This window comes from Myotis nattereri, assembly GCF_964212035.1.
Source record: "Myotis nattereri genome assembly, chromosome: 15".
Lineage (NCBI taxonomy): Eukaryota > Metazoa > Chordata > Mammalia > Chiroptera > Vespertilionidae > Myotis > Myotis nattereri.
In genome coordinates, this window is record NC_138090.1 from 29089614 (window position 1) to 29111403 (window position 21790).

Consider the following 21790-nt stretch of genomic DNA (forward strand, 5'->3'; position numbering starts at 1 on the left):
GTGGAAGCACCTGTTTGTTTCATCGCTGCTGCTTTGAGGGCTGAGATCAACGTCTTTCCTCCCAGCGTGTTTGTGGTTTCATCGCAGTGCGTCCGGCCCGGTGTGCTCCCCAGGAAAATCTGTGCCTCAGGGTTCAGGCCGGTTTCTAAAAAACAACTGACCGCAGAGGACATCCACCCGGAGACAAAGGTGTTTGTGCGTTCGGGGGACAGACCTATGGCCACACGAAAAATGGCGGGAAAGCACCCGCCCGTTCTTGGCATTCTCGTTGGCACATGTTATGACCGTTTGGCAAGTGGAACCGAGTTCAAGAGGCCGCGGTCCTTTCTCCCTCCCACGGCTCCTCTGCTCAGCTGGGCTTTGCTCTTCCCAATGCCCCTGGGAAACGGCCCCCCGAGAACTGACATGTGGCTGCTCTGCACCCTCCAACTCACAGACCCCACCCCCAATGACTGCAGTTCCTTCCAGACGCGAGAAGGACGCTCTCACACGCCGCAGGAGGGTGAGCAGGTGCCGCTTTGGGAGGGAGTTTGGAAATCCGTGTCCAGGTTATGGTAGAATACGATTTCTCGTGTTGTAAAGTTCAGGTTTTGTGTTTTTGCTTTAAGGCTGTATTTCTTCTTTCATTGAATTGCACACATCAGAGAGGGCAAAAGCGAAATGCTGCACAGGCCCCATAATCCAGAGATCTCAAGAGTCTCAACCCCTCACATGAGCCTCAGTTTCTCCTGAGGACAATTTTATAGAATTTTCATCGAACTTGTTATAACGACTGAGTGGGAATGCTGTGGTCTCATCCTTGGCCACACGATCCAGTCACTTGGGGAGCTTTGTAAGAACCATTCCTCAGACCCAGGGCAGCACAAGCTTTGGGGACCAGGGCTGGGCCCCCGTGGTTCAGACACACAGTGGGATTGAGGGTTGCCGGATATGCCTGGGAACACTCAGGCCTTGTCTGGCGGAACACAGACGGAGCTCTGTGAACTGTTATTAGTGGTGGCACACCCTGCTGCTCGGTAAACTTAATTATCGATTGTAAGTGAGCAGGGACATCAGCTTAGAGTTGAACAAAAATGTGTCTGTTTTGATTGCATTCTTTTTTCAACATCAATTTTGACTCCTTCAAGCCAATCCTCTTTCACCCAGCATAACCACCGAACTCAATCCTTTTTTTAAAAAAAATATATTTTATTGATTTTTTACAGGGAGGAGGGGAGAGGGATAGAGAGTTAGAAACATCGATGAGAGAGAAACATCAATCAGCTGCCTCCTGCACACTCCCCACTGGGGATGTGCCCGCAACCAAGGTACATGCCCTTGACCGGAATCGAACCCGGGACCCTTCAGTCCGCAGGCCGACGCTCTATCCACTGAGCCAAACCGGTCAGGGCCGAACTCAATCCTTTTAAAGCCACACATGTTTTATTTTAAACCATTTTTGTTGAGAGTGAATTGCCTGTGTCTGCCTCAGTAGAGAGTTGACTTCTCTTGGTGACGCCAGTTCCCTGGTGGCAGTGTGTTTCATCGTGTGCTTCGGAGGTAGCTCAGGAACAAGGCAGGTGGCTCTGGCGACACCCCTGATTCTCAGCCCCGGCACCCCTGTCAGTGTGCCCTGGTGCTTACAGTGTCCTGCTTGCTTTACTCCCAGAAGCGCTTGAGCCAACATCCCAGATGGCCTGGTATCCTGTCCGCAGAAGTCAGAAACCCGAGCTCTCAAGTGGGTAAGCAAAGTAGTTCTTTCAATTGAGGTGTAATATACACCCTGTGAAGTGTGAAAAGTGCATGAATATTGAGTGTTCGCCCCTGTGGTGCTTTACATACATACAAACCCATGTAACAAATGCCCAGGCTTAGAAAGAGAGCTGTGTATTTAAATCTGAACTAATTATGCCCGGTCGGCGTGGCTCAGTGGTTGAGCATCGACCTATGAACTGGGAGATCACGGTTCGATTCCCGGCCAGGGCACACGCCTGAGTTTCAGGCTCAATCCCCAGTGTGGAGCAGTTGATGAATGATTCTGTCTCATCATTGATGTGTCTATCTCTTTCTCCCTCTCCCTTCTTCTCTGAAATCAATTAAAGAATGTATAAAAAATAAATAAATTTGAACTAATTAAAATTATGTACAATTAAACGTCAGCTCCTCAATCACACTGACCACATTTCAGGTGCTCAGTGGCCTCCTGTGTACACCGGACTGTGCAGCTCTGGATCATGCCACCCTCACAGAAAGTGCTGTGGGGCAGCGGAGCTCCAGAACACTCAATACCTACCCACTCTGCCTGGCTTCTTGCACCTTTCCCAACCCGTCCCCTCCACCTGCTGCGGAAGACACTGGCCTCGGGGCTGCTGCCTGCTGCTTGGCTGACGTGGCCGCAGGCTGGTCTTGCATGTACAGTCCACCGAGTCACGGCCCAAGATGTTCACACCCTGAGCCCTGGGCCCTGTGCGACCCGACCTGGCAGAGGGGCTTTGCAGGTGTGATTCCGTGAGTGACTTTGAGATGACAGAGTATCCTGGGTATCTGGTCGGTCCAATGTCATCACAGGGTCCTGGTAAGAGGGAGGCAGGTCATCACGTGTGGTCACCTGTTACAACAGCCAGAGGAAACTCTCCTTATAGGCTAAATCCCGCTTCACTAGAGACTCAAGAATGGCTACATCTTCTCAAAAGTCGGGAACTATTTTGGGGTCCAAACCAAACTTAAAAATATCTCCTTTCCTCCCGGACACCATACGTCTCTGGCATTGAAGCAATCCACCCATCCAGAGCCTGACACCCGGGCCTCGACCCACCACCAACGCTCCCAAACTGTCTTGTTTTGTGGTGAAGCAAAAACGACTCAGGGCCTTTGTAAACCGGCATGAACGTCCGTGGTGCCGCATCTGCACAAAGCGCCGGAATAGGACGGGTGCTCGCGAGCACGGCACTCCTCCAGCGAAGCACGGACGCAAGGAAGTTGAGGACTGCCATCTCTGTAGTAGGTGCGGGACACTGAGCAGCTCAAAGCCAGACTGTAAATCGTTGGTCCCATAAGAAGTTCTGTGATTTGGTGGAGGGCGGGGGGGCGGGGGGGGGGCGTGGAAGGTAAATCTCTGCCACCATAAACCACACTCATAACATAGGTCCTCTCTGATTTTAGGTGTTATCTGTGGACGGTAGTGAGTACATTTATTCTTTACCTCCCCCGACTGAGACGGAGTGTAGACAAACACTCCGTGGTAGACAAACAGCCTTTGCTTATTTTCCTGTGCTGTTTCTCACTGTTTATCCGACTGTAAGGTAATGTTCGAAGACAACCTGATTAGGTGTTTGCAGAGCTGCATCCCTACCAGAGGATGTAAATGTTCCAAAAATAAAAATACTTTTTTACCAATTAGGATGTTATTCAGACTTAAAAGGAAAAAGTAAGGACATCCTGACACACACTACGACGTGGGTGAACTTGTAGGCATTATGCTGAGAAAACAAGCAGTCACAGAAGGACAAACACTGCGTCATTCCTGTCACATGGCTTCCTAGAGCATTCAGCATCGTGGGGACAGGGTTTCAGCTTTACACGGCGAGCAGAGCTATGGTGATGGTTGGCGGTGATAGCTGCACAACATTATGAACGCATTTAATGCCACTGAACTGTCCACTTAAAAATGGTTAAGATGATAATTTCATGTGTATTTCACCATAATTAAAAACATAGAGAAACCATTACACCCAGAATGGTGGCATGTCCTGAACAACCAAACACTTTGGAGAAACCTTTGGCTTTGAAGATGGAGGAAGGGGCCTCAAGCCAAGAAACGTAGGCACCTAGAGAAGCTGGAAAAGGCAAGGAAATGGGTTCTCCCCTGGAGCTTCCAGAGGAACCGCCCCGCCCGCACCTTAAATTTGGACTTCCAGCCTGCGGAACTGTGAGACAGTACACTTCTGTCGGGTTAGGCCCACAGTTTATGGTTGCTATGGGCTGAATTGTGTCACCAGCCCCGATTCATATGTTGAAGCCTTAACTTCCAATATGTCTGTATTGGAGATGGGACTTTTAGAAGATAATTAAGGTTGAACGAGGTCGTAAAGGTGGGGTCATAATTCGATAGGATTGGTGGCTTTATAAGAGGAAGAGAGAGAGGAAAGGCCCTGCGAGATGGTGCCTCCTGCAAGCCACGGAGAGAGGTCTCACCAGACCCTGGCAGTGTCGGCACCTCGACCTCAGACTTGCAGTCTCAGAACTGTGGGAAAATGTATTTCTGATGTTTCACCCCTCCGTTTGGGGTCGTTATAGGAGCCCCGGGACACTGATACATCGAGACTCTGTTGCCTGGGACCTACGGGGCGACCATGAGTGTGGAGAAACAGAGGACACCACCTGAGGAGAGGGCAGCATGGAGCCGAGAGAGGGCTGGGCGGATGACGTCAGTCGGGGGCTTGCTCGGCCCGTGAGGCTGCCGGGACCTGCTGCGAGTCCCATGAGATCCTCCGGGTCCCGGGTATCCACGCCCTTTCTTTGAAGTGATTTTCATTGCAGCTGAAAAGTACATTGACTAAAACAATGATCTCTGTCTTTCTTTTTAATGTCAGGGGTTGCATATGATCAGGCCATGAGACTTGGGAAACAATACTTCCTCTTTCTAAAGTCAGTTCAGCCCACTGACTTGGACGTAATGAATTTAGGATCCGGTGCTCCCTTCAGTGGCCTGGAAGGATGCACGGAGCTTCCGGTTCATCAGGGGTTGAAGTGGGCGGTAGTTGTTCACCATCGACTTCTCTTCCTCACCAAGTGCCGTGAACAGGAGCGTGCGAAACGCGGCCAGCTGGAACAGAGAGCCACCAGTCACCTGGGTGCAGGGACAGTGAACAGCTGCCAGGGCCTGTGTAGTCCCTCCCGCCGTGAATCAGGGATGGCCTGTGTGGCCAATACTACATGGCAGAGGGGACTCCTGAGCGATGTCAGCAAAGGCATTGCAGCTTCCACCGGGGTCTCTGGGGACGCCAGCTGCCATGTTGTGAGGACACTGACACAGCCCATGGAGGGGCCCACATGGCGTGCATTCTTGCAGGCTACTTGTGTGGGCCACTTTGGGCAGGAAGCCTCCAGCCCCAGGCAAGCTTTCGGAAAACTGTAGCCCCAGCTGACACCTGACTGCAGCTCCATCAGAGATCCCGGGCAGAACCACCCCAAATTCTGGCCCACAGTAACTCTGAGAGATAATAAACGATTTTTTTTTAAAAAAAAATCACTAAGTTTTGGAGCTATTTGTTACACAGCAATAGAGATCTACTGCATACACTCCTTTGATTTACTTTTCACTCAAGGAACTAAAGGATTATTTTTTATGTATCATCTCATTTGTTCTCATAATATACTTATGAGCTCTGTGAAAATAACTCACATGTTTACTTAATACAGAAGTGACATTTTATCTGTACAGTGACCACTTACTGGGCAAGACAGATCTGTGTGGTTGATGAAGTGCCCTGCGGAGTTCTGTGGGGCGTGGTGCACAGTCTCCCAGACATTCAAGCTCACGGCAGGTTTTTTGTGTTTTTTTTTTACTTTCTCAGAAATGCAGCCTCTCTCCTCTCCTCCACTGCCCCGGGGGTGCACACACACCTCCCACTTCCCCTGGTCAGGGTAAGGGGCTTCTGATCTGTATTTTTGAATAACACCCAACCCTGTTTTCATTTCCCTGCAGACAGCAGTTTGCAGAGACTGATATTGTTTTTGCACCACCCTCTCCTTTCCTACCCCTCTCACATTCTCTCCTGCTACAAACCTGACCCAGAATGGGTGCTTATTACATGTTTGTTGAGTGACAGAGGGGTCTTAGTAACAGGGGTCATACTTCCACCAAGGCCGTCCTGATGTCTGCAATAGTTCTGGTTTGGGGGTAGGATGGGTGATCTGCAGCCTGCATCTCAAAGTTCAGACTCGCAAGGCAAAGGGCACCATTCCGTGACTTTTAAATAAGAGAATGTTTTCAGACCCGTGAGGCTGGAAGTACCTCTGAGAGTGCATCTAGAGCCCTCAGAAAAGGACAGTTGAACCAGAGCTGATAAATACTCCTGAGATTGATCAGAGGCCTCTGCCTGAGGCAGGGGTGGGACAGTGACAGCGTGCTTGCTGTGTAGTTATCATCCCTAAATCTAAACTGCCCTCAACAGACGGACTTTCTCCTGATTCTAGATTTCCAAAGAAAAAGATACTGCAACTTAAAAAATATATATGTAATATCTACTTATTTTAGAACCACAGAATATTCAGATAAGGAAAAGGAAGACAATAAAAACCACTGCAGATCTATGACCCTGGGATAACGAGTAGTGACTTTTTGGTGTGTATCTATGTGATAAACCGGGTTATTGTTCAGTAAATATTCACTCCCTTCCTCTCTGCCCCACTGACTTTGGCCTTGCCATTGTGGCTTGCTTTGGTCAACAGGATGGGAATGGGTGTGATGCCAGCAGAAGCCTTAAGTGTGCATGTGTCGTTTGGCTTGCCTTTTGCATTTTTGTCATTTACCATGAGAACCAGCCCTTGGTAGTCACTGGTCCAAGGAGCATGAGAGACACTGGGTCCAACCCAACCACTGACCACCTTCGGTGAAGCCCAGACATCTACAACCTAAAACAGAGCCTCCCTAGCTGACCAGTGATTCTCTCTCATCATTGATGTTTCTCTCTCTCTCCTTCTCCCTTCTTCTCTGAGATCAATAAAAATATATTTAAAAAGGAAAGAAAATAGAGCCTCCCAAGACAATCAATAAACCCACAAGCAGGCAAAAAACAAATGTTTGTTATAAGCCACTGAGTTTTGGGGAGGTTTGTTACACAGCATTATTGTAGCAATAGCTGACTAACACAATCCTTCTGGAATTTTATCTCAGCATATATAGTTCTGTAGCTTACTGTTCTATCACCCAAACAGTGGAACAAACTAAAGTGTTCTCTTCCTCTACCCTTTCCTACCCCCCCTCCCCCCCCCCCGCCCCTACCCCATCTCTCTCTGTCTCTGTCTCCCTCACACACTAATATCTCAAGGTCAAAGAATTGTGATTTCAGGAACCTCTGTTCAGTCGCAACAAGCTTGTGCTTCAGTTGGAACTTCCTTCTGGTGCAGGGACATCCAAAACGCACCAAAAGGTAAAACTCCACGGTGCTCACTGACAGTATCTTAGTGCCACTGCCACACACTTTCTTCAGCACAGGCCCACCTCACCAGCTGCAGGCGCAGCTCACCTGGTTCGCGGCCACTTCAATGGGCTTCTTCTGGACGATCCAGGTGACAGACTCGGTCAGCGGGGGAGTGGTGAGCGAGCCCAGGTAGGTCCAGTAATCCCGGCAGGTGGGCAGCAGGCAGGAGGGCTCGAAGGGGCCCAGGGCCACCCGTGCATCCTGAGAGACAGAGGCCACAGGCTGCATCAGGCGGAGATGGGAGGGGCAGAGGCTCAGGGAGGAAGGCAGCGGCTCTATCTTTCTCTCAGAGATGTGGCTTCGCAAGGCTGGGAGGGAAGTGTGTTCCCCGAGATAAAGGCTGTGAGGCCACGGTTGTCACATTTGGAAGCAGTAACAAGAAAATATGACCCTTGTCGCAGAGCATGAATCCTCACCAAATGCTTATACAGTTTCTTTTAAAGTTATCTATTTTCCCATGTCCAGGCTGTGAAAATATTATACTTTAAAAAATGTGGTAAAATAACATGCATAACATAAAATTTACCATTTTCACCATTTTTAAGTCCTGTAGCAGTAAGTGCATCCACACTGTTGTGCAACCATCACCCCCGTCCATCTCCTGGACTTTCTCATCTTCCCAAACTGGAGCTCCTTCCCCATTAAACACTAACTCCCCGTTCCCCTCCCCCAGTCCCTGGCACCCACCATCCCACGTTCTGTCCCTAGGAATCTGACTCCTGTAGGGACCTTGTATGAGAGGAATAATCACGCACTATTTGTCCTTTTGTTACTGGCTTATCTCACTCAGCAAAACGTCTTCAAGGTACATGCATGTTGTAGCATGTGTCAGGATTTCCCCCCTTTTTAAGACCGGCTAGTCTTAAAAACCACACCGCGTTTATCCATTCATTCAACAGTGGACACTTGGAGAGCTTCCACTCCTTGGCTATTGTGAGTACGGTTGTCGTGAACATGAATATAGACCCGGCTTTCAATTATGTTGCATATTACCCAGAAATGGGAATGCCAGATCCTATGGGAATTCTGAGTTTAGTTTTTTGAGGCACTGTCACACTGTTTCCACAGTGGCTGCCCCTCAACACAGCTGAACTTCTCTCTAAAGCAGCCACCCCTGGGTGTCAGGGCCGCGGTGAGGACATACACTCAGGAGGGTGCCCTGCGTGGAGCATATGCCAGAATTGTCCTTCTCACGGGGAACAGGCGGGATTGGTGGACGTGGACAGCTGTTCTCGACCACTGTGTCCCCAGAGTTCTGCGTTGCTCCCACAAGGGCCTCCCATCAGCATGTCCTGCTTGGGAGCCCAGTGTTCAGAACTCACAGTTTGCTCGCTTTCTGTGCTTTATAAAAGGGTAAGGAGAAACCTGTGTTCCAGGGGACACCGATCAGATGTCACGGTTGATCCATTCATTCACTCACTCACTCACAGCTTTGCATTCAGCACTCACGGTAAACCCAATGCTATCTTAGGCTCTGGGGTACAAAACCACCCACCTTCATGGAGCTCTCCCTTTACCAGAAGAAAGCAGGCAGTACCCCAAATAATAAGTAGATTTCTAGCATTTGCACAGTGATGGAGGAAAATAAAGTAGGGAGTGGGGGGTGGGAGGGGGGGTGGATAAGAAGGATGGTCACTGGGAAGGTGACATTTGAGCAAAGACATGCAGGTTCCGGGGGTGGACACAGGCAGCGCCAAGGCCCTGAGGTAGGGTGCGGCCTGATGGGCTAGGGCAGTGGTTCTCAGCCTTGGCTGCACATTAGAATCACCTGGGAATCTTTTTAAAATCCTGATTTCTGAGCCTCATCCTCCGGAAATTCTGTTTCTTTCTTATGGGGCGGGGCCACAACATTAGTAACAAAGAAACAGAATTTCCGGAGGATGAGGCCCAGAAATCAGGATTTTAAAAAGATTCCCAGGTGATTCTAATGTGCAGCCAAGGCTGAGAACCACTGGGCTAGAGGAACAGCAAAGTGGCCACATGGCTGGAATGAGTAAATGACACACAAAGGCAGTAAAAAGAGACAGGGTGGGGGTCCTACAGAGGGGGACACCCCTGCTTCTGTCCGGCTGAGGCCACTGAGAAAATCTACCAGCAGAGGCAGGAGAAGGGGCGCTCCCTGGACGCTGCTCAGCACGGCGCCTGGGGTGGAAAGAGGAAGGAGGGCCTCTGCCAGTGTCTGCCTCCTTGTAAGGCAGAGGCACCCGACAGGCTTTTGCCCGGAGAGGAAATGATCCCTCGGGTCCCTCAGGTTGACGGCCCAAGATGGTGGGCTCCACCCTCTATAAATCGAGTGAAACTGAGAGGTAGGGACAGGCCCGCACGCAACGTAAAACATCCGGCCTCAACACCGGGCTGGGCACTAGGGAGGATTTAAGCACGAAGCAGACACCCTCTCATTCCCAAAGAAGAAGGATTCTGCACATCGAATCCTTCCACCCAGCCTTCAAAGGCACAGGCGCGGGGCCCGGACGACCTGGCTCGTACCCTGATTGCTGGCATTCATTCATCAGAAGTGGAGAGATGTTGGCCCACAAGAAGGAAATTGGGCCCTGGCCAGTTTGGCTCAGTGGATAGAGCATCGGCCTGCAGACCAAAGGGTCGATTCCAGTCAAGGGCATGTGCCTCGGTTTCAGGCTCCTCCCCAGCCTGGGTCTTGGTTAGGGCTGTGCAGGAGGCAACCAATTGATGTGTCTCTCTCACATCGATATTTCTGTCTGTCTTTCCCTCTCAGAAATCAATGGAGCCCTAGCAGGTTTGGCTCAGTGGATAGAGCATCGGCTTGGGGACTGAATAATCCCAGAGTCGATTCCAGTCAAGGGCACATACCTCGGTTGCAGGCTCCACCACCAGCATCCCTGATCAGTGCGTGTGCGGGAGGCAACCAATTGATGTGTCTCTCTCACATCGATGTTTCTCTCTCTGCCTCTGCCTCTCCCTTCCACCCTCTCTAAATATCAATGGAAAAATATCCGTGGGTGAGGATTAAAAAAAAAAAGGAAATTGGTTCACACCAATGGGCAATTATGAGGCGCCTTGCGTGAGCAGGTGTTGTTCCACTGTGTGATTAATTATCTAGGAATGTCTTCAGGACAGCATGATCGAACTGTAATTCACATAGCGTAGAACTCACTGCTGTAAAGTGTCCAGATCCACGGCTTTTAGGGTATTCACAGACAGAGATGTGCAACCACCATCACAGTCAAGTTAGAACATTTTCACCTCAAAAGAAAGAACCCCAGTAAACCCTGTGGCAGTCCCCTCCCTCACCGCTCCACCCTGCCGCCCCTGCCACAGGCCCCATCTGCTTTCAGTCCACGTGCACTTGCCTACATGGACATTTCCTACAGATGGAATCACACAACATGCGGACTTGTGTGTCCGGCTTCTCTCAGCTCAATACCGTCAAGGCCCCTCCCGCTGCTGTGTGCTGGTTGGTGCTTCTCTCCTTTTCATGCCGAATGGCATTCCATTGTTCGGTCTGCGTCACTCGTGAGGGAAACAGGTCACAGAGGTCGTGGGTCAAAAAGCAAAACGTACCAGTGGGTTTGTGGTGACAGACACATCCCCTCCTGCTCCCCTTGTCCAGCCCCAAAGGCTGCCAGGCACCTTCTGAGACCATTACCTTGAATTTTTAGAATCACCCTTTAAGGGATATGTTTATGTTATTGATGCAGAAAGTAAACCGATGTAAGTGACTCTCCCAGAACCACACACTTAGACAGTGGCTGGACCCAGATGCCGGGAGGTCTGTCCCAACCCCCTCGGGGCTGCAGGGTGGGTGTGAGGCAGTGGGTCACACGGAGGAGCAGCTGGTGGGCTGCTACCACCCACTGCCAGGTACTTGCCAATTACAATTTTGAGAGGACATCTATGTATTTCTAGTGATGTCCTCAGAGCTCTGTGTCCTGTCCCTCAAGCACATCAGGGTTCAGAAAGCTGTTCCCCCTTGGAGCCCTTAAAACGAGCTAAGGCCCCTTCTCTCTGTGTCTGTCAGCCCTGCTGGCTAGAGGATTAGCTGGGAACGCACATGGGTTTGCACCAGCGTGCAGCATGAATACGGACAAACCGGCTCCTGGTGGTGGGCGCCCACTCGAAAGTCTTCCCGTTCTCTTTTCTAACATGCACATCCCACTTGGGAAAGAGGGAAGGTAGTGGACAAAGGAAGCTCCATTCGGTACAACGTGGGAGAATAAAATGGGAGAAAAGGCAAAACCATAGGGTTTGGAACAGATCAGTGGTCGCCCAGGCTTGGGGGCAGGGGCACGACTGTGCGAGGGCCACAGGATGGGACATACCAGGCGGGGCACGGTTTTGTGTGGGCCCGGCTGGGTGACTCCACTAATGTGTCAAGACCGATAGAATGTACACCAGAGAGATGACTCGTAACACTGCAAAATTTAAAAAAATCAGCCAGAACCAGGACGGAGTGCAGACTGTGACAAATGACCGACGGACGACACCTCCCGTCCCATGGAGCGCGGCTCCTGCTCACCAGGGCTGGGCCTTTCACCTCTAAGATTCTCTTATGCTTCAGGTGAGGAAACTGAGGCCCAGAGATGATCCTCAGGACCAGACTGGGCCCAGGCAGCGTCTCCTGTCACCGCACGTCAGACACCATTCCTCCCTGGTGGCTGGCCCAGGAGACCCTGAGTTAACTCATGTGAGTGTGTGTGTGTGGGGGGGGGGGGGTAGGGGGGTGGAGAGGGAACTCTCCAGAGGGAAACACCCCCTGAGCAAACAGCACCTCACAGCCAGCTCCTTTCTTTCCCACCGGGAGGCGGAGGCCACCCCATGTAGGCGGTGGATGCTGGTGGGGAAAACATCCCAGGTTTACTCTGGCCGGAGACCAGCGAGGAAGAGGACGCTCCGAGCACCTTGTCCTTGTGGAGTTCCTGAGCTGGCAGCCATGGCGGCGGGGGGTGGGGAGGGTGATCTGGGCTCGGTCCCACAAGGCCCACGCAGAGGCCCACATCAAGGGGAAGGCACCACACAGATCAAAGGGCCCCCGTGAGCCAGCCAAGGAAGGGCTGACCCCCAGCCTTCCTGTGGGCCGCGCTCACCATTGTTAAGACAGGTGGGAGCCCCATCCGTCCAAGGACCACGTTCAAGGACCACAGCGACTCCTTCCCTCTCAGAATGCTTTTGTTTGCCCCCGAACAAATAAACTGCCTTTCTTTGGAATGTCCACTTCTCCATCAAAGTCCTCTCTTAGCCGATGTTGGAGAAAAGCGACATTGTTGTGCTTAATGCGACAAGGTGTCCAAGGGGAGCTGAGCCAAGATGCGCTCTGCCTCCCACGCGTGGTGGGTTGTGGGTTTCCCTCTTCCCATGGTCTCCATGCTCTCAGGGATGGGTGGTCCTGTGTCCCCCCCAGGAGAGTGCCAGGTGGCACTTGGGTAGGCACTCTTAAAGGTTAATCGTTAGGTATTTATTTCCATCAGCTTTAAAACAGATGTTAGCGTTAATGGATGTCACTGCTCAGGACAGGGCCAGTGCAGGGCGACAGGGCGAAAATCTTCAAGATGCTGCCTGAATGACTGGATTTTGGGGGAAACTCAAATCGATTCCCACACCCCATTTATACTGAGAAGACAGGGGCCCCGGAACAGCAGTGACACAGTGACAGCAGAGCGTGGGCCAGTGCGCGACACACCTGGAGTCAGCCCCAGCGAGCTCCATTTCAGGATGGGACTCAGACCCCCTCGGCACGCGCACCAGCTGGCCGTCTACCCCTTGCCAACGAGCCAGTGCTCTGCCCGGCCGTGCTTCTCCGGGGACGCTGACTCTGATATGCGCGGCTTACCTTATGCTTTATTTCCGGCAAGACGTCCACCAGCGTCTGCAGCGCCTCGTGGTGGGACCCCAGCTGCGCGGCACAGACACAACATGTTCATTCGAAAAGGCAGCGGGCAGGGCGGCAAGCGCGCCTCATCCTACAGGGACTGTTCAAAAAGCAGCCCCGTGGCCGCACACCACTTCTTCACCAGGAGGGCGGCGCCCCAGCCCAGCGAGAGGTTACCTTTAAAAACACGCCTATGACAGCCAAGCCGTTCTCCCCCATTACAGCTTCTTTGTAGTTTGGGTATTTCACAGCATTCCAGTGAACTAAATGCAGCTGAAACACAGGAGGAAGAGACCTTGTACCCATCACGCTGCAGCAAGAAATGAAACCGTTGCCCCCCTGCTGTGTGCCAGACCTACGTGTCCATTCAATGGTTTTAATGAATTCAGCCTGAGCAGCCGGGGTAAGGAACGCGGGCGCCACCAGCATGCTCGGAGCCCCACGTGGCTGCTAGAATCACAGACCGTAAGGGCCTTCGCGTTCTTGGTGGGAGAGAAAGAGGCTCGTTTTAACTTTATAAAATAGGAATGGGGGTTGGAGAGAGTGGGTTATTTGCTATTTTTCATATTTTTTTCAGATATCCTTGAAAGTGTTTGCCAGATCAAATGCAGGGCCCCCAAACTTTGAATTTCACATAAACAACAAATAATTTTAATGCCCCCCAATATTGCATTTTTCTCTCCATGTGTCGCCCTCGCTTGAACTTCCTGTGTCCTTATTTCACACCCTTCCTTCTGGCATCAGGACTGGCCAGATGGCAAGGGTTTAAATCAGGGGCAGGGGCCCGGCTTGGGAAGCAGGCTGTCCTGGGTCACTGGCCAGCAGGAGGCAGAGCCAGCACCCCTGGACTGGCTCGGGGTTCTCTGTGATGAGAGCGCATGGTGCTGCCCACGCTGGTCTGGCTCAGACGTGGATGGGGCCTGGGTGTCCTTACAGATTTCCTTCTACAGGAGTGAGCTGTGGTGAGGTCTTTCTGAATGGAGACCCGAACCCCGAGGCAGCAAGCCCTCCCCAGGCGCTGCTGGATTCCAGGGCCCTGATCCTCTGCCGGGGCCCACGTGTGCTCCAGGTGGCACCTCACTCCCAAGTCCCAGTGTTCCCAGCCATGTGCACCGGGGACAATGGGGGTGGCGAGGCCTCCCCTGCTTCTCTGTGGCTTACCTGGAACCCCCCACCTGCTGTCCTATTGCAATCTGCCAGAAACAGAGACAGCTGTCCCACAGCCCTGACTGCAGCCTCCTGCCTTCACAGACGCCACCTTTGGAGCTGGCTTTGCCCTCCACATCCCACCGGAAACGGCACTTTACAGCATGCGTGGGTCCCATCGCTGATCTCGCCTCTATGCTAATAAATTACAACAAGCTCCTCTGTTAAAATATCTGTAAACATTAAAAACCGTGGTGCGGATACACAGTTTGTGTTGTCAAATGAAAGGGAGCATGTTGCAAGCCGCTGCTCTTTCATTTTTGTCACGTTTGTAAACATGTGTGTAATTATATCAATAGATGTAATTGCCTCTTTATAAACTGTCCCCAGAGATCACGCCTGGGTGTGTGGTTGCTGGTCATTTTTATTTTGGGGGCTGGCTGGACTCTAGTTCGATTTTAACTATAGTATTACTCCCATAACAATGGCGACAGAAAGTTGAAACAAAAACAGCTCGTAACTTGAAATGCATCTGAAAGGCAGGTGGTTGGTGGGTGGATAAAGGGGTGGGTGGGTGGACAGACGTCTGATAAAGTGAACACGGCAAAACATTAATCTTAGAATCTTAGTGGCAGACTCACGGGTTCTCGGTGTACAGTTCTTTCAATTTTTTGGTTTGTTGGAAAAATTTCATAATAAAATATTGGGGGAAATCTATACATTACCACTTATCACCCCACAGTAACTACAAAACCCAGTTCCTAGCATTAATCTCTGCTCATTTTTTCCCTGACTCCCGTTTTATTTTAATGTTTCAGAGGTCACTTTTTTTTAGGATGATCTCTATTGTAAAGATTTTCAGATTCTCCATAGGTGGCCTCACACCCTGAAGGACAGGAAGGTGTGAGTGGGAAGTGGACCACCAGCAAGCGCGGGGCTGAGGGAGAGGCTTAGAGCACAGATTGTTCCTGAATCCCAGCTGCCTGGTTCTGGCAAGCTACCCAACCTCTTAGAACTTCCGCGTCTTCTTCTGTTAAATGAAGGTGCTAAAAACACCCCCCCTTCAGGATGGTTGTGTGATTGAACGGGTGGAGTGGCCGACTGTTCTGGTTGGGGCACGGAGAGTCCCACACCCCAGGAAACCCTCTGTTTCTGGGCCACTGGGATGGATGGCCACCCTACAAGGGGCCCGGCACGTGGACGGCGTCCGCATGTGGGCCGCTCGGACATCTACACACCTCTGCCGGGTACACGCGGTCCTCCACCGTGTGCTCGGACCCCCACTCGTTCACTGCTCCCCAGTGGAAGTGGAACTGCTTCAGGCGGTAGTGGTTTTCCAAGGGGCCACCGCTAATTCCTGAAAAATGAAACCCGTGCGTGTTAGTTTGTCTGTTCTTCGGATCGAAGCCGCATGATTTCACTGTCGACCGCTGTCTTGCTGAAATGACAAACTGGAAGGTGGGCCCCATGTCCCAGTTACCCGGCCCCAGGCGGGCCCACATCATGCTCACAGTAGCGATGCAGATTCCAGTGCTGCCACCAGGTGGCGGTAGGGCCTCAATCCCTCCCCACAGCAATGAAGCAAAGAATAACCATTTGAGATGTATGCCTGTCCTATAAGATTTCCAGATTCCTTAACTAAGAAAAAAAAATATGTCTCTTGAATGAAAAAAAAAAGGCTTAAATCCTGTCAACAAATAATTTTATAAACTAATATGTTAAGAGCAAGATTTTAAACAAATTCTGAACTACAACATGCTACCTTTTCCACTAACTCTGGTCTTGATGCAGCTCTAGCTCAGTCTAGTCCCACTGTATGACCAGGTTTTATAGGAACACTCCTTCATAAGTCACTCTAAATGCCTGGCGGAGCCTCCCCAAGAGCTGTTAGCCTGGTGTACTAGGGCTCAGACCTGAGCATCCGCCAAGGAGGAGTCTGGCTCCCAACTGCAGGAGAGCCATCCAGGGGCTCAGGGTCAGGGCAGGAACAGTGCATTTTAACTGTCTCCTGGGTGGCTCCGATGTACATGGCTTGGCCTGCCCCTCGCTGCACTTGCTAATAGATTTCCGTGAACAAACGCAATGGTAACTGTTGGACATCTCACTTTTGGTTGAAGTGAGCTTGTGCTACTGGGGTGGCTGGGACAAGTCTGGAAGACATGGCAGAGCGGTGGGGTGAATTCCAGGGGCCTTGCTTGCCTCAGCCCCTCTACATGTCAAATGCTACCGGCTAGTGCGTTTTCTGTTTGGTCTTTACCGTAAAAAGTATTTGTAGCAGGAAACACTGAACTATAAACAAGAAACCGGTTCAGCTCATGATTCTGCTCCCAATCAAGTTGTAAAGCTTCCCGCCATCTTTCTTGACTACAAATGAGGGTGTTGGTCAAGGTCATTAGGGTCTCGTCCAACCATAAAGTTCTATGGTTCATAAAGTAATCTTCTACTCTCCTTAACACGCACACGAATTACACCCCTACTTTCAAAAACAGGCAGAAATATCTCTTTCTCTACCAAGTATATAAGAACATTTTCTCCTGGCCAGGTGGCTCAGTTGCCTGGAGTATCTTCCTGTTCATCAAAAGGTTGTGGGTTCAATTCCCAGTCAGGGTGCATACCTAGGTTGTGAATTAGATCTCCAGCCAGGGTGTTTCCAGGAGGCAACTGATCTCTTTCTCTCTCTCTCCCCTCCCCTCTTTTCTCCCTCAAATCAATAAAACATATCCTTGGGTGAGATAAAGGAAAACAAGACCCCACATTTCAAATCATAAAGTCTGAATCCATCAGTGGCCAAGAGTACTGTGACATGAAGGAGGAGAGCCTCTCGGGTGGTTCAAACTGCAAGGCTTTAACGGAGATGTTCGCGGTTAGAAGTACAGGAGGGGTGATTGTTTTCCTTCGAGGGGGTGAGGATGCTCGTGCAGACTGGCCTGTGTAGTTTTATGTTGTATTTTAATTTATGGTGAGTAGTTAAATAGGTTGTGAGAAATCCCTGAGGTGCAGCAATTGGAGCTAGGATTTGAACCCAGGCCTGATGCCAAAATGTGCGCCTTTGCCCTTTAACCTTCAAAGCACAAAATGTAATCTAAGGAGTTACAGAACCATGAAGCGCAGGCAGAGGTCATCTTTGTGCACTTCTCCCTGGCACCTTGTATCTGTGGTGGAAAGGGAGTTTGTAGCATTGGGCAGCCAGAGACCACATGCAACCAAAGTACATCGCTTAGTGACGGAGAGGTGAGCCTGTCACCTGACCAAACGTCCTCCAGGAGGTACCCTGGGACTGAGAGCCCGAGACTGGCCATGTTCGCGCACGCAGAAGGTAACCATGGGGATACAACGCACATCTGTATCATCTTTTCCAGAACATAAGTTCAGAAGGCAGGAATGATGGGTGTTTCAGCTAAGGGACAAATTGAATGGGACACAAACTGGTGAACAGTTAGAAGGCTGCGAGCTAAGTACCATCCACTCGAGTTCCCAGGGCTGGGGCCATTTCTGTCTTGCTCATCATTGTATTCTCAGCACTTAGTCCAGGATACATCCATTGGAGGCACCTGGTGGGTGAATGAGTAGGATTACTCAGCTCATTGATTGGTTAAATCACTCAGTAAGCAGATCTGTGTATTACAGCAGAATGCAGCCTTTCCCATGGTAGCTTGGGCACTGCCTGAGATTCCTAGGGAATTCCACCAAACACTATAATTATTTCAAGAGCTGGATTTGCAGCTTAGCTCTAACTTGCTGTGTGACCTTGAGCAAGTTGCTCAGCCTTTCTGAGCCCAGCCTCCCCACCTGTGAAATGAGGAGTGTTGGCAGGATAAGTGGAGATAATGGCAGGGAGGTCACTTTGTAAAGTGTTGTCAGACGATGATGATGATGATGCCGGTGACTAAATGTCATGTAGCCTTTCAGGGACGCAGCTCCTTCCTCTATTAAAAAGGAAGTACGACCTACATGGTTCCTGTGGTCCCTTCCAGCTCAAGCATCTTAGACTTCTAAGTAGGCCCATAGGTCAGGTCTCCAAAAAGAAAGATACCAACTGCATGAGGCATACATTCACCGATAGCTGGAAGCCTGCCAGATCCCCGCCAAAAATAACCTTTAGCAAAGTCACTCCCCACTGTTGCCGGCCACAGAGAGCCAGAACCAGAGGCCGCTGGGAGGGGCGGGGACTGTGAGCACAGAGCCTGGCTCCGTCCTCTGTAAGGTGAGGAGGTGCAGGGGTCAGGAGACTTTCCCAAGTTCACACTCTGAGCAGGACTGGAGCCCATGACCACACTCCACTCCCACATCAAACCGCCCCCAGGACCCTTGGCCGAAGCAGCCTCCCACCAGGCAGACTCCCGCCTGTCTGCCCCTGCTCTTCTTTGCTTTATTGCTGCAGGCAGCCCGAACATAAATGGAAGTCTGTCTTTGAAATCCCGGGGCTCTCCCACTGCAGGGAAGAATGTCCCTGTTCAGCGGGGCCTCCAGAGTATAGGTCTCCTCCCGTTCAAGCTGATTCTGGTCATTTGTACATGAACCAGGGACTTGCTGGAAACTTGGGCTGGGACCAAGCAAACCCAGAACCAACACCCCAAAAGCCTGCTGCCCCTCGCTAGCCTGTCATGTGCAAATGTAAATAAGGAGATAAGCTTTTCAGGAGGGTAGCGAGGAGGAAGAGGTCTGGGGCGGGCAGGCAGGGCTAGGCTGTAACATGGGCTGGGCTGGAGCGCCCCCATGTGGCCGATGGGTGGAGACACACCGGGATCTGCCATTTTGAGGGTTGCAGCCTCACTCTTTCAAATGCATTTCAGAAGAGAAAAAGAGGGCGTCAGGAAGCGCTCAGGAACCTCAGCAGACATGGACCACAGAGAAGAATCTCACTGTAATAATGTCTCTTAAGCCCGACCGGCAAAGACAGCCCACAAGCAAAGTGCCTGTGTATTTATTTAAAAACTGGGAAATCCTATTTTGTCTCCCTCTCTGTGGGAGCAGGGTCTGGAGTCAGATGCCCGCACCATCTCTTCCAAGCGGAGTGATCTTGGTCCAGCCTCAGTTTCCCCATCTGTAGTATGGGGATGATCCTAGTGTTTACTAGGAGGGACACTACAAGAATTAAGTGATGCGGTAAATACAAAGTTCTTAGCACGATGCCTGGCAATTTGGAAGTGCTCCAAGACAAAACCCAGCAGCCATCGACATGTCTCTGTCTGGGATGAAATAGCCGATTAAAGAGGAAGGGCTCTCACTGCTCAGCGTCTCCTGTGTCCTGGGTGCTGTGCGGGCAGCGTCCGCCAGCTTGTGTACCGTCAGCACCTGAGGGGCAGTGAGTGCATGCTGGAAGCTACCACCTAACAAGCCGGCATTTATCGAGCACCTGCTAGTGCTGGGCATTGCCCAAAGCGCTTCAGGTTCCCCCAGGGAACGTGGGGCCTCCTCGCAGCAGGTGCCATTAGCTCATTTTTGAGATGAGGAAACTGACTCAGGAGTGAAGTCACCTGCCCCAGGTCACCCCGTGGCCTCACCCCAGGCCTGCTTGAAGGTTCAGACCATCAGCTCGCGTAGCAGGGTTCAAGCCAAACTGAGGTTTTTCTGGCCAGGAAAGTTAGGAGCCCGGTTTCAGATTGCAGCCCCGGGTTTTAAAAATCTCAGCCTGACTTTTCATAGAGACAACACTGTGTCAAAAAATATCGCTTCAATAAAACATTTTAAAAAGGCAAGCCCAGTACAGAAAGGGGCCTTTAGCTTGCCAGCCCCTAGCCCCCAGGCTCTGCCATGGACAGGGTCTGTCCACAGAGAGGAGGCTGTGCATCACCGCAGACTTCTCCACGAGCAGGTGCTGTACCAGCGACTGCCAGACCCTTCAGACCCCCGAGGACAGATGGCATTGGAGGATGATCCCTGCTGCCCTTGGCTGGTCCCAGACACGACCATCTCTGTGCTTACAACAGTGGCAGCTCGTCGCCACCTGTTTGTAGTTCGGTGGTGTTCCAAGGATAAGCAGTCTTTTGCTGGGCACGGCTGTTTTAAGGCTTAAAATAAATGTAAGAGGCGTTTGAGATATTCAAATTGGTCAAAACGGCAACTAACACGACATCACCGAGGAGCAGCCGGTCCTTGGTGCCACTCCGGGGTTTAACCAATATTCTGAAGCTGTGAAGTTCGAGGTCAAAGGTTTTCCGTGTGTTCTCCAGACCAGGAAGCTCTCTGTAACGCCCTCCCCCACCCCTCCCCAGGCAAGTGGGAGCCACAGCAGGTACCAGCACACTGTCAGTGTGGGGGTCACAGCCCGACCCCAGAACCCCGGAATGAGGGAATCCAGATCACTCCCTGGAGTTAAACTCGGAGATCCTCACCTATTGGCTCCGGTTTAAAGTCATACAAACTTGAGCTCACAGGCCGGTCTCACACAGTGCAGCTCTGCGTGGGTTGTTTTCTCTTTCTGCGTCTCAGATTTGGCACTTTTAAAAGATAATGACACTAGCCCTAGCCGGTTTGGCTCAGTGGATAGAGCGTCGGCCTGTGGACTCAAGGGTCCCAGGTTCGATTCCGGTCAGAGGCACATGCCCAAGTTGCAGGCTTGGTCCCCAGTAGGGGGCGTGCAGGAGGCAGCTGATCAATGATTCCCTCTCATCATTGATGTTTCTATCTCTCTCTTCCTCTCCCTCTCTGAAATCAATAAAAAATATATTTTTTTTAAAAAAAGAAAAAAGATAATGACACTAGTTCATTAGAACATCAGAGGAACTAATACAGTGATGTTGACAAAACACTCCCCAGCACAGCCCCCAACACCAGCAGGTCTCAACTGGCGGCAGCACTTCCTGTTATTATTATTGGTATTATTATTCTTATTAAAATGCTCATCACCATCATCATCAAAGCAGAGATTTTCAGTCACCTGAAACAGCCACTATTTCTCCCAAGATAGGACCTTCCCATAAAGACACTGAAGGATAAACATTATCTTAAGAGATTGTCTTTAAGAAGGGGCTCAGTGGATAGAGCATCAGCCTGCAGACTCAAGGGCCCCAGGTTCGATTCTGGTCAAGGGCATGTACCTTGGTTGCGGGCACATCCCCAGTAGGGAGTGTGCAGGAGGCAGCTGATCAATGTTTCTCTCTCATTGATGTTTCTAACTCTCTATCCCTCTCCCTTTCTCTCTGTAAAAAATCAATAAAATATATTTTTTAAAAATAGAAGGGGCTCAGCCAGCCACAGATGCATAAAAGAGGAAAAATCATTCATTCATTCATTCATTCATTCATTCAACAAATATTCACTGAGCTCCTACAGTGTGCCACAGTCTATGCTGAGTACTGGGGAATCTCCAGAGAATTGTACAGATGTCATCCTGACCCCTGGGAGCTGGGAACCCAGAAAGGCAGGCAGACAGCTAATGAGGCTGAGCAGGTCTGCATGTTGTGACAGGCACGGATTCAGTGCTTTGGGGGGACCTAAACTGGAGGGAGATGGAGTAGGCCACCAGGATGGCACAGATGGATGGTTCAAGTGTCGGAGGAGGAGGGAGCAGGGCAAATGGGGTGGGGGGCAAAGGGGTAGGCGCTGGCAGTGGCTAAGTAGGGGAGCCTTCATCAGCAGACTTTGAATGTTCTGATCTTTAAAAATGGACACA

At 50.9% G+C, this 21790-nt stretch overlaps 1 protein-coding gene across 1 annotated transcript in view; it reads right to left on the reverse strand.

The window, feature by feature from the left end:
* Nucleotides 1–4660: 4660 nt before the first annotated feature.
* CA5A (carbonic anhydrase 5A) overlaps nt 4661–21790 on the reverse strand; it is a gene marked incomplete at both ends in the record, with an annotated part of 30522 nt that continues 13392 nt past the window's right edge. Inside the window, 5 exons of the mRNA XM_081106862.1 lie at nt 4661–4804; nt 7230–7385; nt 12991–13053; nt 13207–13302; nt 15414–15532. Of these exons, the coding sequence (XP_080962988.1) occupies nt 4661–4804; nt 7230–7385; nt 12991–13053; nt 13207–13302; nt 15414–15532 (578 nt within the window). The remainder of the gene's footprint in view (nt 4805–7229; nt 7386–12990; nt 13054–13206; nt 13303–15413; nt 15533–21790) is intronic.